The 19,029-nt window shown below is 40.4% G+C and overlaps 1 protein-coding gene across 1 annotated transcript; it reads right to left on the reverse strand.

The window, feature by feature from the left end:
• Positions 1–2,972: 2,972 nt before the first annotated feature.
• Positions 2,973–18,538, reverse strand: LOC101470105 (NACHT, LRR and PYD domains-containing protein 3). The gene is made up of 13 exons (XM_076879864.1): positions 18,458–18,538; positions 16,283–16,517; positions 16,090–16,131; positions 11,956–13,750; positions 11,121–11,294; positions 10,844–11,011; positions 10,404–10,577; positions 9,810–9,983; positions 9,408–9,581; positions 9,026–9,199; positions 8,620–8,775; positions 3,810–3,856; positions 2,973–3,642 (listed from the first exon to the last, which is right to left on the reverse strand). Exons 2-13 carry the CDS (start codon positions 16,515–16,517, stop codon positions 3,113–3,115), a joined length of 3,843 nt encoding a protein of 1,280 aa, XP_076735979.1. The 5' UTR covers positions 18,458–18,538; the 3' UTR covers positions 2,973–3,112.
• Positions 18,539–19,029: the final 491 nt, after the last annotated feature.

Below are 19,029 nucleotides of genomic sequence, written 5' to 3' on the forward strand. Positions count from 1 at the left end.
TATGGGAAGGGCAGGGCTGTGTTGATCTGAGACTGTAGACATTAAAAAGTCCATAGGAGAGATGGTAGCTGATTAAACAAGTGTCATGAGATAATAACAAAATGCAAAGATTGGTGACAGCGCTTGGAACCATAAGGCAACAAAAAACTGTGAGAAATAATTTAGGCTCTGCCTGTGAATCACTCTTTGCTTCTCTTCTTCCTTCCATCCCATCATTTCATATGTCACTCTGCACTTGCTATGTGAGAACAAGGTACAACTTTCTATTGCAATAAACTATAATCTAATTATCCACACCTAACAACTCTTGCACTTAATCTATAATAAAATGATGACAGAAAAATGTTATAGCCCTGCCTTTAGTAGCCTCACACAGCTCCTGCTGTTTCCTCCTCATGTCCTTACCAGGCATTTCTGGACAATGTTATATCATGAGTAATATTTTTTTTTAAAAATCCATCTAAATAAAACACACACATGCACGCACACACAGTGACATTTTAGACCTTCTTCAGAATACTGTATATACTATGGGCATCATGGTGCTGATCCAGAATCCTTACATTATTATTTATTACTAGAGCTACAATAATAAAGCAATGAGGAGGGGGAAGTAATAAATATGAAATAATGTATTTATGATGATTCCATTTGTTTCACTATCCACTCTGTGCAGGGGCAAAGCTTATTACATTTTTTGACTGTAGAGATACAATAATTTTACTGCTGTAAAATCCAAATTTTGTCTTATTTAAAATATAAATCTAATATAATCTGCTTCTTAATGTATGTTCTTTAAAATACAGCTTGTGTTTTTTAATATATTATAATTATAATAATTATTATGTGGACATGCATATTAGATCGTTTTTTAGTGAAATATAATCCCTCCAGAAAGGCAGGAAAAGCCCGGAAACTTACTTTAAAACTAAATATGTTTCTAAATACTTTAAAACTAAATATGTTCCCTAAAACGGTGACAGAGCTACAGACCCATGACAGCCTTACACAGGTAGCCAGCAGCTATGACCAGCACTACTTGTGCAGTTAATAAAAGGACAGGTAATGTTTGTCGCGCTGCTGCACACACAGCACACTCGTTTGTTTCAGTTCGTCAGTTGCCACAAGACAACTTACCAACGTGTACGTAATAAGCTGATACTCCTGGGTGCTATACACTACAGTTTACGCTGTACACCTACTTACTGGTTTTGTCGCATCAGTCTGTGTCTCTGAGTTAACTTGTGTTTCTCCTACAGCTCCGGACCGCTAAAAATGCGCGTGCTCTTTGTGAGCTCGTTCCCGGCTCGTAACCAGCGCGTTCTGCCGACAAGGGCGATCATTGGTTAAATGTGATCATGTGACTGATGCAAGCCAGATCCTTTTATTTAGCAAAACTGTGATTAATAGTTAAATATTATTGTTGAGGGGCACAGACAGGACTCCGCACGCACACACACATAAAAAAAAAGAATATTTTTTTTAAAAAAGTTGCCTCAACAAAAGGGCACTTTGGGCACCCATCAGGAAAGGGGCGGGTGCTCAAGCCCCTCTAGCCCCCCCCTCTGCACGTGCCTGCAACAGGTGATCCTGGTGATCGATATATGCATTTTTTTTCTTTTTCTGCTCATTCTGTTTGTTTTTGTTTTTTGCCCTTCTCCCCCGTCCCTCTTCTCAGCTGTTTTTCTTTCCCTCTTTCTTTCTCCCCTTCTTTCCCCCAGTCAAGTCTGTCCCGTATTCAGCAAGTGAAAATAAAATAAACAATAAAAGGTGAATCAAATGGACCATTACGGCAAGGCTGGGATGGTCAATTTGGTAAAGTAAATCCATTGGCCATCTTTCCTTGCCTTTAGACAATAATTCTGATGGCAAAAGAGCCAAACGGGACAGGCAAAAAACAAAACAAAAAAATAATAATAATCTAATGAGTGAAAATGAATCAAATTGAATGTTCCTTGTGTAAACCTTTCTCACAGAAGATGGTGCCCCAGTTAGAAATACTTAGCTGCTGATTTACAAACAAAACCAAGTATCCTTTTTTTTAGAATCTATAGAGCACCAAAGAAGAACACTGATTTCCTTCAAGATCAAAATGATATATTTGATATCAAACTTGATTCTGTCTATGATGATGACAGAGTGGTTAAACTGATTCAAATGACTCATTTCTCCAACTCACATCAACTGATTTCATTGTGAAACTCAGACTTGTGGAGCAGAACCCCAAACAATAAAAAGCAGATTTAAAAACACTTAAGCCATCGGTGTTCATTAAACTGACATCATGCAGTTCAACTTCTGACCAGCCGAGGGCGATAAATCACCATCAATGAAGAGTTCATCATCAACGACAGAAGCGTGATAGATGCTGAATGTCTTTAATATTTTTACACTGACTACATTCCAACATATATATCCAACTGTGATCCAACATATTGCAGACAATTATACTTTTTTATGCATTTATTAACAATTAAACTTGAAAGTCTGATTTCCAAAAATGTAACTTTGTTGATGTTTAATGGCACAGAAAGCCAAATGAAAATGTGCTAAGCTATATTTTTACGCTTGACTGGATCCCTTGTGCCTAAAGAGGAAAACATCATGCTAAGAATATTGCTCATAATAACATTTAAAGAATTAATAAAAATCAATTTTTTAAAAAAAGTTATCAATTCATTGTATACTAAATAGGTAACCAAACTCATGAATTACAGAGTTGACCTCTGCATGATAACCAATTCAACAGTACGCGCTACTCTACTAATATGTGTGGTACACTTGAACAGCCCATGATATTTAATAGACAGCGTGAGAGTCTGTCTCGTTGGAGCAGATTTCCTAAAAGGCTGGTATCTTTCGAATTCTTTTGCTTGCCGTAGTGAGCTGAGCTTGAGCTACACAACATACTGATATTCACTATGAAACTTTATGTGGGAAATGACAGAAAAACAACACATTGATTCTGGAACAAACGTATCATCCATTTTTAATGATGTAAAATATCATCTGGTTGATCAACAAGAATCAATCAGCATGAATCTGAAAACATGTTGAGCGGAAGAGACAGACATGTAAAGACTGAACTATCTGTTCAACAGTGTTGTTCTAACTAAACTTGGCATAGACTCACTGAGGAACCAGGAAAGACTGTAAACCCAGGATAAAGAGTTTCAGTGAATGTGGTTTTGAAGGTGTGGAGGTGGATCAGAGTATCAGAGGAGACTCTGTAGAAGGACAGAGTGCCAACAGGACAGTCCACATATACTGCTACTCTGTTAGAGACAGAGGAGGAGGAGATGAGTGTTTTAATCTTGTTGTGCCTGACAAACTGACAACCATCCTCAGAGCAGCTCAGACTCCATGACTGATAATTAAATCCAAAAACAGAGACAATCCCACCTCTTCTCCCCCTGATGCCTCTGTAACTCACTGATATCTCAACATTTCCTCTCCACTCGACTTCCCAGTAACAGCGACCAGTGAGACCATCTTTGCACAGCAGCTGAGGCCAACCATCAAATCTGTCTGGATGATCAGGATATGACTGAACCTCCTCGACATGTGTCACCTTCCTGTTGTTGTCAGACAGTTGGAGTTTTCTGTTTACGGTGTTCGTGTCGATTGTGAGTTGACAGGAATCTGATGGAGAGAACAAACACAATCCAGCTGCAGTTATTGATCCATCATCTGTTCATTGATTGACACTTTGATGATGACACCTGACATCCCAGATGTGAATAAGTGATGTGAAGATGGTTGAATGTGTGCTGCTTTGTTTTCATAAATCACATTAAAAACACACTTACACTTCTTCAGACCTGGTGTCAACCAACGGACTCCAGCAGGCTCCACCCTGAAAGGAACAGAGGGGTCAGACCAGAAGACTCTCTATCAGCATGCACACATGGACATTATATCGCTCTCATACACATACTGTTAGACACTGATAAAGGAACAGTCCAACATTTTCACCAATACACTTCAATCTATAGGGTCAAAGTGTACCCTTTGGCCTTTTCTACCTTTTCTGTTCCATTGTGGGATTGTCGTCACACAAGATTCTAAATATATATATATATATATATATATATATATATATATATATATATATATATATAAAAACACCCAGCACGCCCCTGCGGGCGGTTTATCCTTCAAGCTCGGGTCCTCTACCAGAGGCCTGGGAGCTTGAGGGTCCTGCGCAGTATCTTAGCTGTTCCCAGGACTGCGCTCTTCTGGACAGAGATCTCCGATGTTATTCCCGGGATCTGCTGGAGCCACTCGCCTAGCTTGGGAGTCACCGCACCTAGTGCTCCGATTACCACGGGGACCACCGTTACCTTCACCCTCCACATCCTCTCGAGCTCTTCTCTGAGCCCTTGGTATTTCTCCAGCTTCTCGTGTTCCTTCTTCCTGATATTGCTGTCATTCGGAACCGCTACATCGATCACTACGGCCGTCTTCTTCTGTTTGTCTACCACCACTATGTCCGGTTGGTTAGCCACCACCATTTTGTCCGTCTGTATCTGGAAGTCCCACAGGATCTTAGCTCGGTCATTCTCCACCACCCTTGGGGGCATCTCCCATTTTGACCTCGGGACTTCTAGGTTATACTCGGCACAGATGTTCCTGTACACTATGCCGGCCACTTGGTTATGGCGTTCCATGTATGCCTTGCCTGCTAGCATCTTGCACCCTGCTGTTATGTGCTGGATTGTCTCTGGGGCATCTTTACACAGCCTGCACCTGGGGTCTTGCCTGGTGTGATAGACCCCAGCCTCTATGGATCTTGTACTCAGAGCTTGTTCTTGTGCTGCCATGATTAGTGCCTCTGTGCTGTCTTTCAGTCCAGCTTTGTCCAGCCACTGGTAGGATTTCTGGATATCAGCCACCTCCTCTATCTGCCGGTGGTACATACCGTGCAGGGGCCTGTCCTTCCATGATGGTTCCTCGTCTCCCTCCTCTTTCTTGGGTTTCTGCTGCCTGAGGTATTCACTGAGCACTCGGTCAGTTGGGGCCATCTTCCCAATGTATTCTTGGATGTTCCTTGTCTCATCCTCATATATATCTCATATATATATATATATATATATATATATATATATAGCAGCTGGATAGCATAGTAGGAAGACTGCATGCCTAGGCTAGACCCCCCCCCCCCCCCCCCCCCCCCCTTCCCATTGCTAAATCAAGCCTACTGCAGACATGAGAGATATGAAGTCATACCGGCTCGGGCATCGCCCGGATTAACAAGGTCTGCATCAGGTGTTGGGGAACCAGTACCCCCTGGTGAAGGTGGCTACTTGAACAAGACAGCAGTCTGGAGATGCCCTTGGTGAGAGGCAGTGTGTTGGAGTGGGTATCTTAGTATCCCGTCAGCTTGTTGCCTGTATGTTGAGATTTCTCGCATTAGATGAAAGGGTTTGTGTCCTGCAACTTCGGGTGGGAGAACGGGTCCTGACTGTCATCTAAGTTTATGCACCCAATGACGGTTCAGAGTACCCAGCCTTCTTGGAGTCCCTTGGCGGGGTACTTGAGGGTGCTCCACCTGTTGCTCTTCTGGGAGACTTCGATGCGCATGTGGGCAATGACAGTGAGACCTGGAGTGGGAGGAACAGCCTCTTGGATCTGAACCAGTTTGTTGTTTTGTTGTTGTACTTCTATGGCCATATGTTCTGGGAATCCTGGCACTGTGGAATGTACAGGGTGGGCCATTTATATGGATACACCGTAATGAAATGGGAATGGTTGGTGACATTAAAATCCTGTTTGTGGCACATTAGTATATGTGAGGGGGCAAACTCCTCAAGATGGGTGGTGACCATGGTGGCCATTTAGAAGTCGGCCATCTTGGATACAACTTTTGTTTTTTCAATAGGAAGAGGGCTATGTGACACATCAAACTTAGTGTTAATGTCAAAGGAAAAACAATGGTGTGTTTGGTTTCAATGAAACTTTATTCTTTCGTGAGTTACTTACAAGTTTCTCTTTGTTCTAAGCCATTGACGTGTTAAAGAGGTTAACACGTGAGGAGCGGATCGAAATTGTGTTGATATCTGGTGAACGCAGTAACCGGGTCATTGCAGCAGATTTCAGTGCAAGACACCCTACGAGACCACCCATCTCCCATGCTACAGTTAGCAAACTGCTTGCTAAGTTTTGTGAAACTGGTTCAGTGTTGTATTTGCCAAAATGCGAACGCAAGAAAACTGTCACTAATGAAAAAACATCAGTGGCTGTCCTAGCTTCATTCAGCAAGAGCCCACAGCGTAGCACTCACTGCATGTCACTGGAGGGTGGCATTAGTCGAACATCCCTTTGGCGGATATTAGCTACTCACAAATGGCACCCTTACAAACTCCAGCTACTGCAGCATCTCAACAAGAATGACCCAGATCGGCCCACCGAATTTGCAGAATGGGCAAAACAAAATTTGGAACAGTTCACACAGAAAATTTTGTTCAGTGATGAGGCAAACTTTTATGTGAATGGTGAAGTTAACAAACAAAACCACCGCTATTACTCTGACACTAACCCACATTGGATGGATCCCTCCAAGACTGTTGGAACAACAAAAGTGATGGTTTGGTGTGGTATATGGGGTACAACGATAGTGGGTCCATTTTTCATCAATGGAAACCTCAAGGCCACTGGATATTTGAAATTGCTACATGATGATGATCTTTATGCACTGAAGGTGGCACATTCCCTGAGTTTTTCCAGCAAGATGGTGCACCACCACATTATGGGTGCCAGGTCCGAGGATTCCTAGATTAACAGTTTCCTGGAAAGTGGATTGGTCGTCGTGGGCCAGTTTTATCTTTGGGGTCATCCGAAGGCAATTGTCTATGGTGTGACGATACGAGATGTGCAGCACCTGAAACTATGGATACTGGATGCCTGTACTGCCATTTCTCCTGCGGTGTTGCTATCAGTGTTTGAAGAGTGGGAGAAGAGGGTTGCATTGACAATCCAACACAATGGGCAGCACATTGAACACATTTTATAAGTGGTCAGAAACTTGTAAATAACTCATGAAAGAATAAAGTTACGTTGAACCGAGCACACCATTGTTTTTCTTGTGATATTACCAATACGTTTGATGTGTCACATGGCCCTCTTCCTATTGAAAAAACAAAAGTAGTATCCAAGATGGCTGACTTCTGATTGGCCACCATGGCCACCACCCATCTTGAGGAGTTTGCCCACTCACATATACTAACGTGCCACAAACAGGATTTTAATATCACCAACCATTCCCATTTTATTAAGGTGTATCCATATAAATGGCCCAACCTGTATAGAAGCAGCAGGTATGCCACATGTAAAGCTGCCACTTTGTATTTTTGGTCAGCCATGCTAGGAGGTATGCTGTAAAAATGCGTTGTAGGGTTCAGAATGCATCATAAATGGTTTTTATTAAACAGTTAATTTTTTTAAAAAATCTCCTATAGGGAGACTATTAATAATAAATTAATTAATTTTAAAGAAGTTTAAAAATGAACTAAATGTCATGACTGGGCAGCCAAGCACAGGTAAGTGGACCAAAATGCAGACACCACACGGAGGCTCGGAGGTATAGTGCAAACGAACAATTTATTTGGCACTCAAAACTGGCACGCAATGAAAGAGGTGAATGAAACAAAACACTACACGTGAACTAAGGGCGAGAGGGAAAACACGTGACCTCTGAATATAAACTACCTACTAAACTAATGCAAAGCTTCATGTTAAGGTACTAAGAATCTATAACGAAATACACACTGTGACTGGCAAGAACTAGAAGACAAACTATTACTAGGGATGCTGTGAATTTAAACAAAGCTATGAAACACGAGGCTTGGCTAGAACAATCTCCACAATAATTGTCGAAACAAGAAAACAAGAATCACACCGCGTGTGCCGCAGCAAAGTCCAAAGGCAATAGTCTCTTTAGCTGGCTGGGGAAAAAACAGCCTGGGCACAATACTTGGGTATTTTCCGGAGCAGGCACACAAGGTACAGGATTACAGCGTTTCTCTCTGAGTCATTGTCTGGGTAGAAGGTGAGGCTTGGAGGGGTATAGAGGGCCGGGTGAGGCTAAACCAGTTCGTCTACTCTCACTGTGTTGGGCAGGGAGGCAGGCAGGTGAGTAGCGCCGAGAATAGAAAACAAGCCAGCGACGGGAAGAAGAGAGTTTGCTGACAACAAGATCCAATCCTCTGAGAAGGTGGGTTAGCTGACATTCCGGCAAAGAATGTTTGAGAACGCTGGTCTTAAGAGCCTGCCAGCTAATTACACACAGGTGCCATAAACTAGGGGTGTGGTGACTCTGCCCAGTGATGGATTTACTGGCACGCAGGAAAACCCAGCACTCACCTGGACGATGACACTAAATTTGTATAATCATCCATTAGCTATAGCAAGTCAGATTTTATGATACGAAGAATGATCTTTTTCTTCTTAAATCATTTCACCTGCCTCAAGACTTTGTGCTAATCTAGAATAATATATTAAAGGTCCTCTTCTATAGAGAGATTAATCTAATATTAGTTAGGGTCAGAGGGAGATACATACAGAGGTCTGTCTAAAAAAAGTTTTAAGCACTTCCTTCTTTATCAGATATTCTCACCATACCTGAGAGTGTCCAGATCTTTTTGTCCATCTGAAAGAATTCCCAAGTCACCTGGATGATTGTGGCTCACATCCACTTCTCTCAGAGTGGAGGAGTTGGAGCTGAGAGCTGAAACCAGAGAATTACCGCCTTCCCCTGTGATCAAACAACCTGACAGACTGCAGACAAACACACACACACACAAACACACACACATATATATATTTAGTAGTTTTCTTTTGTTTGTTTGTTTTTTTCCTGAAAGAATGCCATTCATCTATAGACTCTTTCAAGAAGAAGGCCCAGCAGTGGTTGTACTTCTGGCTAATCTAAAATCTCTTTAAATGGAAATTCTGTTGTTTCTATTTATTCTGTTTTCTAGTGTCAGGAAAAACCTGAAGATAAAGTTAGAAAATTCTAAATACTAGCCTAATAATTTCCAGTGTACAATGTGGACTCTGCAATCCAACAGACAATAGCTTTACTCCTGAATCCTGCAGGTTATTGTTACTCAAGTCAAGCTCTCTCAGGCGAGGGGCCTCTGAGCTGAGAAGTGAAGACAGAGCTTCACAGCTTTTCTCTGACAGGTTGCAGATGCTCAGTCTAGAAAAAAATGTACAAAAGCACACTGCTTTAAAAAGGCATACATGGTGCAGTGAAGTGATCAGCAAATTAGCAGTATTTATGCAATTTATGTAGAAGCAAGGCAGTTCACTATAACGAAAAGATAAAACAACACATGGACATATTGTCACAGAGTTATGTACTCTCCATGTTACCTATGCTAATGCTACTTATTACTTATTATGACCTCAAAGTTTCCAGTTTCCAGTGTGGACTCTCCACTTCAGCACACATAAGCGTTACTCCGGAGTCCCGCAGATTGTTATTACTCAGGTCCAGCTCTGTCAGACTAGAGGACTGTGAGCTGAGAACTTCAGACAGAGCTTCACAGCACCTCAGTGAGAGGTTACAGCCACTCAGACTAAAAAAAAAAAGATACATGCTGCATTTATAAAAGACAACATTAGGCAGTATTTACATGCTGTTCAAGAAGTTAAAGTTAAAGTTGTAGCAGACTATTGTGACTTAAGGTGAAATACTGAAACTACAAAGATGCAAAAACATGAAAATGACGCTGACTTAATTTTTTTTTCAGTTCTTATTGATTACATTTATCAGTTAAGGAAATGAGAATGTTGATTGATCTGACCTGAAAGTTTCCACTTTACACTGTGGGCATTTCATTCCAATAGAGAGAAGCTTTACACCTGAATCCTGCAAGTTGTTGTTACTCAGGTCTAGCTCTCTCAGACTAGAATGTACTGAGCTGAGAATTGAGGACACAGTTTCACAGCTTCTCTCTGTAAGGTTACAGCCGCTTAGTCTGTGGAAAAAATCATAATAAGGAATATATGAACAGAAAGTCAAAACTTTATTAATTTTACAGCAGATTATTGATTATTTCTGTAAACTTATAAACTGGAATCGCATCTGTAACCGGAAGGTCGCCGGTTTGATCTCTGGGCTCTCTGTCCTGGTCGTTGTGTCCCTGGGCAAGACACTTTACTCTACTTGCCTACTGGTGTTGGCCAGAGGGGCCGATGGCGCGATATGGCAGCCTCGCTTCTGTCAGTCTGCCCCAGGGCAGCTGTGGCTACAACTGTAGCTTGCCTCCACCAGTGTATGAATGTGAGAGTGAATGAATAGTAGTATTGTGAAGCGCTTTGGGTGCCTTGAAAAGCGCTATATAAATCCAATCCATTACTATTATTATTATTAAATATCAAAATATTGTCTTTCTGACCTGAGAGTTACCACTTTACAATGTGGGGAAATCATTCCAACAGACAGCACCCTCATTCCTGAATCTTGCAGGCTGTTATAACTCACGTCCAACTCTCTCAGATTAGAGGACTGCGAGCTGAGAACTGAGGACAGAACTTCACAGCTTCCTTCTGATATGTTACAGACCCTTAGTCTGAAAAATTATGAAGATGAAAACAAGATGAAAAAAAAGTAATATTGGTGTTCAAGTGTATTCATGTTGCAGTAAGATTTAACAGATTTAACAATATTTTACACTGGCATTCTTATTGATTTGTGTTAACAACACAAAAATGTGTTAGCACACTATGATTTAGATTGAAATACTACAAATGCAAAGCTAAAATGACACATAGATGAAATTAACTCAATTCATTATTTATGTCAGCTGGTGAATAAGAGACTATCACTTGATATGACCTGAAAGTTTCCAGTTTCCAGTACTGACTTTCAGCACACAGAATTTTCATTCCTGAATCTTGCAGGCTGTTATTACTCAAGTCAATCTCTCTCAGACTAGACAGCTGTGAACTGAGAAATGAGGACACAGCTTCACAGCTTCTTTCTGAGATGTTACATCCACTTAGTCTGAAAAAATTTAAACACAGGAAAAACTTACTGGTTATCTTTGTCAACTGATTAAAAAACACAGACACAAAAAATAAACAAACAAAAAAACAAAAAACGAGAATGTGACCTGAGAGTTTCCAGTTTCAAGTTTGGACTATTCACTCCAGCAGATAGAAGCTTTACTCCTGAATCCTGTAGGTCATTGTTACTCAGATCCAACTCTCTCAGATTGGAGGACTTTGAACTGAAAACTGAGGACAGAGCTTCACAGCTTCTCTCTGAGAGGTTACAGCCACTCAGTCTGGAAATAAAAAAAAACAAGTAAAAGCATAGTACGCACTAGCTGACAGTTCTTGCAAGCAAGAAACAAAACAAACAAACAAAAATACCCATGATAACCACTTTCCTGTTGGTGTAAAAACAAATCACATAGACCAAACAAAACCTTATATGGCAACCCTGGGCATTTGGTTACTTAGGAAGAGAGGAAAGTTGTGGGAGTGACAACAGTGAGTTTTGGGATGTGAGAGATCACGTTTAGCATATTTTGAGTGCATAGTTAGTTTGTAGTGTAGTTGGTAAGTGTTATAGTCATGTTCTTTCCTTTGTTTTGTTTGACAAAACAATAAGGGGACTACTGAATGTCACAGTTGCTGCCAAAAGCCGCAAAAGGCAGATTTAAATGCAAATGCTGTCTCCAGCTGGAAACACGAGGAGTGATATACCTCTTGTGTACATTCCCCCTCTGTCTTCTGCTAGACAGGAAATTTTTCTTCTACTGCCATTTTATGGGGGTTTTTGTGTGTTAATACAGTAAGTCAACAAAAGATATGTGAGGTTGTGCCGAAAATAAGAATACCAAATAAGTCAAGGTAAACAGTTTTTAAAGGAGAAATTCAAAAGTAGTGAAAGATGGGCAATTCTACCATCTATTTCAGAGGGCTGATTACATATTTACTTACAAAGCTTTTTTGGAGGTTTTGACCACTGGCAGCAGTCTCAAAAGAGCCTCTTCTGAAGCAGAATATTTCTTTAGGTCAAACACATCCACATCTTCTTCTGATGACAGTAAGATGAAGACCAGAGCTGACCACTGAGCAGGAGAAAGTTTATCTGTAGAGAGACTTCCTGAACTCAGGGACTGTTGGATCTCCTCCACTAGAGAACAATCATTCAGTTCATTCAGACAGTGGAACAGATTGATGCTTTTCTCAGCAGACAGATCCTTTCTAATTTTCTTCTTGATATACTGTACTGTTTCCTGATTGGTCTGTGAGCTACTTCGTTTCTGTGTCCACAGGCCTTGTAGCAGACGCTGATTAGTCTGCAGTGAAAGACCCAAGAGGAAACGGAGGAACAAGTCCAGGTGTCCATTTGGACTCTGTAAGGCCTTGTTCACAGCACTCTGGTGGAGATATTTTAAATTCTTTTTCCCTAGTGACAATCTAGACCATTTTGAGGTTGCTTTTTGTTCTTCCAGCAGGTTGACACAAGAGCTGATAAAGGTTAGATGGACATGAAGAGCAGCCAGAAACTCCTGAATGCTCAGATGGACAAAGCAGAACACCTTGTCCTGGTACAGTCCTCTTTCCTCTTTAAAGATCTGTGTGAACACTCCTGAGCACACTGAGGCTGCTCTGATATCAGTGTCACATTCTGCCAGGTCTGACTCATAGAAGATCAGGTCACTTTTCTGTAGCTGCTCAAAAGCCAGTTTTCCCAGTAACTCAACCATCGTCCTGCTCTCTGGACTCCAGTGTGGATCCATCTCAGCTCCTCCATCATATTTGACATTCTTCACTTTTGCTTGGACCACCAGGAAGTGGATGTACATCTCAGTCAGGGTCACAGGAATCTGTCCTCCCTCCCTGGTTTTCAGCATGTCCTCCAGAACTGTAGCAGTGATCCAGCAGAACACTGGGATGTGGCACATGATGTAGAGACTTCGTGATGTCTTGATGTGGGAAATGATCCTGCTGGTCTGCTCCTCATCAGTGAATCTCTTCCTGAAGTACTCCTCCTTCTGTGTGTCAGTGAACCCTCGGACCTCTGTCACCCTTTCAACACAATTAGAAGGGATCTGATAGGCTGCTGCAGGTCTTGTGGTTATCCAGACATGAGCAGAGGGAAGCAGGATCCCTCTGATGAGGTTTGTCAGGAGCACATCCACTGAGGTGGACTGTGTGACATCAGTCACAGTCTCAGTTTTTTGAAAGTTCAGAGGAAGTCGACACTCATCCAGCCCATCAAAGATGAACACAACCTGGAAGTCATCAAAGATTCCTGCTTCTTTGGTTTCAGTAAAGAAGTGATGAACAAGTTCCACCAAGCTGAACTTTTTCTTTTTCAGCAAATTCAGCTCTCTGAATGTGAAAGGAAACATGAAGTGGATATCTTGGTTGACTTTGTCTTCAGCCCAGTCTAGAGTGAATTTCTGTGTTAAAACAGTTTTTCCAATGCCAGACACTCCCATTGTCAGCACTGTTCTGATTGGTTTATCTCTTCCAGGTGATGCTTTAAATATGTTTTCTTGTCTGATTGTTGTTTCTGGTCTGTCTGGTTTCCTGGATGCCGTTTCAATCTGTCTGACCTCATGTTCATCATTGACTTCTGCAGTCCCCCCCTCTATGATGTAGAGCTCTGTGTAGATCTGACTCAGAAGGGTTGGGTTTCCTGCTTTAGCGATCCCCTCAAATACAGACTGGAATTTCTCCTTTAGCCTAGCCTTCAGTTTGGGCTGACATTTTTGAAGAACTTCTAAATGAATAAACAGCAGATAACAACACTGTCTGTTATGGAGCACTTTACATAAATAATTCAACAATTCAAAACAACACAAAACCCCCCAGACTATGACACTATAAGTTTCTGGACACATTGTCAGTTGGATTGCTGACTGTGAGTGCTCCTGGTTTCATCTTGTTTCTGAATTATTACTGGCCAGTTATTTGCAGATGAGTAGCTGAAACATTCTGAGATTTAGAAATAGTTTGTATCCTCAGCCTAATTTTTGCCTCAGTAGTTTCATAACAAAATTCAGTGAATCACTTTTTCCTTTTTTTCCTGTTTGTTTGTTTGTTTTGGTAAGGGGCTTAACACTTTTGTAAGCAATATCATTTGGTTATAACAAATATCCCACAAAAATGACATAAGGAGTTTCCTCCTCTCCTCAGAAAACCATGAAACTGATCAACTTGTGTTGCAGAGGAATATCTTTCCAAAACCCTGGCCTTAACACAATTGAAAATCTGTTATGGTCAGGCCAGTATCAGGAAACCAAATAATTTATTTAAACTTTACCTAGCCAAAAGCGTGTTGATACCAACCACAAGTGTCTGGTTAAGGTACAACATGCTTATGGATATTTAACCAAATATCAGTGGGAATTATTGGATATTTTGATCCTGTATGTATACTTTCAGCTTGTGTGGATCAGAGGCAATCCAAATTAAATTCAAACTTGTCCACTCAATTCTTGTTTTATAAATTAATTAAATTGTATAGTATGCAATTATTCCACCCTGGAAAAGAACACCTCAAATAACTCATTTGAAAGCTCAACATTTCCATGCTATCCATTACCAATGATCAGCGCACGTAAAGTTTTGACCACAACTGTAGTTTGTCTATGTTTAATTATCATGTTGATGTAATTTTTTATGCCATCATCCAAGGAAATTCAGAAACAAATAAGAAACAAAGTACTTAAGATCTCTCATTCTAGAAATGGTTATAAAATCATTTCTACAGCTGTAGGACCCCAGCAAATGACAGTGACAGCTATTATCCACAAATGGCCGGCTGACCAAAATAACCCAAAGAGCGCAGCAATAACTCATCCAACAGGTCACACAATATCCAAAGAATGCAAGCCTCTCTTAACATTAAAAAATGGCCTGCATGGCAAGATGAAAAAACTTTGTTTTTTCTCATTTTTTCCAGAAGACTTTTTGGGTAAATACTCTGGGGGACTGACAAGACAAAAGTTTAATTTTTGGAAGGAATGTCATCAAAATCTGGTATAAAAGTAACACAGAATATCAGAAAAGGAACATCATACCAACAGTAAAATATGGTGGTGATAGTGTGACTCTCTGGAGCAGTTTTGCTGGCTCAGGAACTGGAAGGTTTGCTGTCATAAATGGAACCATGAATGATTTTCATCTGTTCTTGACCTCAAGTTGATGCACACTTGGGTTCTGCAGCAGGACAATGGTCCAAAACATACCACCAAGTCTACCTCTGAATGGCTTAAGAAAAACAAAATGAAGACTTTGAAGTGGCCTAGTTGAAGTCCTGACCTTCAACCAACGATCTGAAACTTGGACCCATCAGATCAAAAGCACAGATTTAGAGTTGTGTCTGCTACTGAAACTCTGTGTGGGATCTATTTCTGAGGCTGGTGACTCAGATGAATTTATCCTCAGCAGCACAGGTGACTCTTGGTCTCCCTTTCCTGGAGCGGTCCTCATTTGAGCCAGTCTTGTCGTAGCCCTTGACAGTTTTTGCGACTGTACTCAGGACACATTCAATGTTATATCAATTCTCTGAACTGACTGACCTTCACTTCTTAATGTAATGATGGACTGTCATTTCTCTTCACTTAGCTGATTGGTTCTTGCCAAAGTATGAATTCTAACAGTTGTCAAAAAAGGCTGTCAGCTGTGTACCAACCTGACCTCTGCAACACCACAATTGACAGTCCCAACCCCATTAAGAAGGCAAGAAATACTGACTACATCATAAAACTGAGGCCAAGAGTTTGTAGCGCTGTCAACAAAGCAAGGGGTGGCTACTTTGAGGAATCTAAAACATAAGACATAGAATTCTTTATCATTTTTTTCTTTTCTATATAATTCCAGATATCTTGTTTCATGTATTTGATGTCTTCAGTATGTATGTACAATGTAGAAAATAGTAAAAAAAAAAAAAAGACAAACATTGAACGAGAAGGTGTATCTAACCTTTGATGATGTTTTGGAGTTGTAGGCGCAGCTTAACTATAGCTGATGTTGACCTTCTAAATTAATGCACACTGAGGCTACAACGTCCCCTCGCTTACCACTGATCCCTTACACAAACCACTGAATGCTTACCTTGTGATGAAAGTGATAAATATGCCTGGGCTGAGGAATTTCCTGTTGGAGGATAGTATACATTGAGAGGAAATCTATACTTTAAGACAATATAAACAGGTTATTTTTCCTCAAACATAATTTGCAGAGGAAAGATATAAAGTCACACTAACAGTGTGAACTAAGGAGTTTTCACATCTCTTTTTAAACTTACCTTTATTCATGTTCTTTAAAGTTGTCCTTGCTACTTCAATGACATGGTCAGTAGTATATGTCTGCACCATTAAATCTACAGTTTTCAGTCTGTCTGCGTTCTCCAGATGGCACTTTTTGATGGATGGAAAATCACCTTTTGTTGCATTCTGAAGGTACCAGTGGAAATGCTTTAGCTCCACCTCTCCCAGATTCTCCAGAATGTGCAGTAGCTGCTCCTTAACAGGTATTTCCATCTTTGAGATATAAGAATACAAAAAGAGAAATACACAGAATTGTTGATATTACAAAGCAGCTGCAAGTGTCTTTTGACTTAAATATGATGTATGGTCAGTTACATTAATCATAAATGGCCTGCATTTGTATAGTGCTTTACTAGTCCCTAAGGACTCCAAAGCGCTTTACACATTCAGTCATCCACCCATTCACACACACATTCACACACTGGTGATGGCAAGCTACATTGTAGCCACAGCCGCCCTGGGGCGCACTGACAGAGGCGAGGCTGCCGGACATTGGCGCCACCGGGCCCTCTGACCACCACCAGTAGGCACCGGGGGAAGTGTCTTGCCCAAGGACACAACGTGTCTTGCCCAAGGACACAACGACAGTTCGTCTTGTAACCTTCCAATTACAAGACGAACTTCTAACTCTTGAGCCACAATCGCCCCCAATAAGACCAATCTTGAAAAACCTGTTGAATTTAACGTAGCCATTAGAGAACTTTCATTTAATATATCCATTCTTGAGTTAAGTACACCATCTTTTTCAGATGAAAATCAAATATGTGGAAAAAAAAAATTACCAAGTAATAAACTAGAAATGCAAGTGATAGCATGAATTTTAGGAAAGGAACAGTTGGTCTTCTAAACGATTTGTATAAAAAAATGTTAAAGGAAATTGTTAGCTGTTAACTGACAGAGACATTGCAAGAAGTATTTTGCAATTATTACTCAAATAACTTGTAAATTCAGTGAAACCTTACAACATGTGTGGAGCAGTGTGCAGGGACGGTACCTTGCTTAGAGTTACCGCAGGGTAGCCGTTCAGTGGATTCGAACCCCCGAACTTCCAATCATGGGGCGACCACTCTACCTACTGAGCTATCCCAGCACCTAAAGAAGGGTTACCCTGTGTCACCACTGCTGATTACACGGCAATCAAAGCTGGACAACAGCTGTACAGTCACATGGATAAATCTGTGAAGTGAGACAAGAGTGGGACAGGCTAAGCATAAGATATTTATGTACACAGTTCCAAAAATCATTCTAGTTCTGTTACATCAGTGGTCCCCAACCATGGACCGGTACCGGTCCATGAGTCGTTTGGTACCGGACCACAAGGGTGTGAAATTCATGGTTTTCATGGTTTTTCTCATTTTTTCTCGTTATTTTTTTGATTGTTTTTATCGTTAACTCGGTCTCCCTGGGTCTGGGTGTGTTATGATTAAATCTTTTTTTTTTGGTATCGGTACTGCTTTTATTTTGTTGTATTCATCTGCGACACCTTAATTAAGTTAGTTAATACTTTTTTTTCTAGATAGATTTCAATATACACTGTCAAACCAAAAAAATATCTCTCAAGTTGCATTAAGTGGGCAAATATTAGGTAGATTATTAATATACTGAGCATCATTTTAATTTAAGATTTTAAACTGGAGGTATTCCAAACCTATTGTTAATAAATCATAACTATAATAATGTAATTACTAGAATGCCTATGTAGTTTCAAATCTATAGAATGAGATATTTGTTATGGATTAGTCAAAAAGCTGGCTGCAGAATGACTGGCCTTTGCAGTAATAAGGATAACCTATAAGTTAACAAATATATAATAATAGATTCACTTATCCTGCATTAAGTGAGCAGTGAAGCTGGGGAACTATGGTGCAGTTTTAGCTCATTTCCTATTTGTTATCTATTTGCTATGTCACAAGTAAAAAAAAAAAATCTGTCTTGCAAATTTTGTCATTTATACTAAAGTGGCATTAGGAAATATAACACTTTTGAAAACTGAATTGAATTTATTTGTTATACTAAAAAATAAAGGCTAAGTGGATAGCATTTTCGATTACATCTCAGTAATAATAATCAGTAATATGAGCTATGTTCCCTCCTGGGGGACGTAGTTACCTTACTGGTAACACTTAAGGGCATGTTAGAAAGAGGTCACTTACCTTTTCTCTTAAGACGTGTCATGGCGAAAATAATATCAAGATATGAAAGGATGAAGAGACTCTGTATTTTCAGGAGCTCAGAAGAAACTCAAGTTATCTCTGTGACCACTTGTTTTATACCCTACTCCTCAATAGTCTGTGTGACATCAGAGCACATAGCAACAGCTTAGCAACCACCTTTCCTGTTTTCACCACATATATGGGACAAACACTGAACCACTAATAGACATGTGACTGTGACAACAGGAAGTACACTAGTTTGATGAAACTGTTTCTTCTCCTAAATTAAGCAGATATATAGAGAGAAATGTTCTCACTGTTATTTGGTCTACTTATTTAGATGTGAATGATCTGATTCTAACCAAGAAAGCATCCTGTCTTTCTCCACAAGATGTTCAAGTTCAAGTTCAAGTTCAAGGTTCAAGTTCAAGGTTCTTTATTTGTCACATGCATAGTTATAGAAGTATAACACACAGTGAAATGTAGCCTGACACGCTCCTCGACATGTGCAAAAAAATTGGGGGGGGGGGGGTGTAGAGGAAGAACATTATATATATATATATATATATATA

The sequence above is a fragment of the Maylandia zebra genome, linkage group LG23, assembly GCF_041146795.1.
Source record: "Maylandia zebra isolate NMK-2024a linkage group LG23, Mzebra_GT3a, whole genome shotgun sequence".
NCBI classification, from domain to species: Eukaryota; Metazoa; Chordata; class Actinopteri; order Cichliformes; family Cichlidae; genus Maylandia; species Maylandia zebra.

Coding starts and splice junctions, on each gene's coding strand:
- LOC101470105 (XM_076879864.1), bottom strand. CDS start 16,517: ATGGAAATACCTGTTAAGGAGCAGCTACTGCACATTCTGGAGAATCTG. Junction 11,295..11,955: donor AAAACCTCCAAAAAAGCTTT/GTAAGTAAATAT, acceptor TTTTATTTCCAG/ACTGAGTGGCTGTAACCTCT. Junction 3,857..8,619: donor AAAGATCTGGACACTCTCAG/GTATGGTGAGAA, acceptor TGTTCCTTTCAG/GGTGGAGCCTGCTGGAGTCC.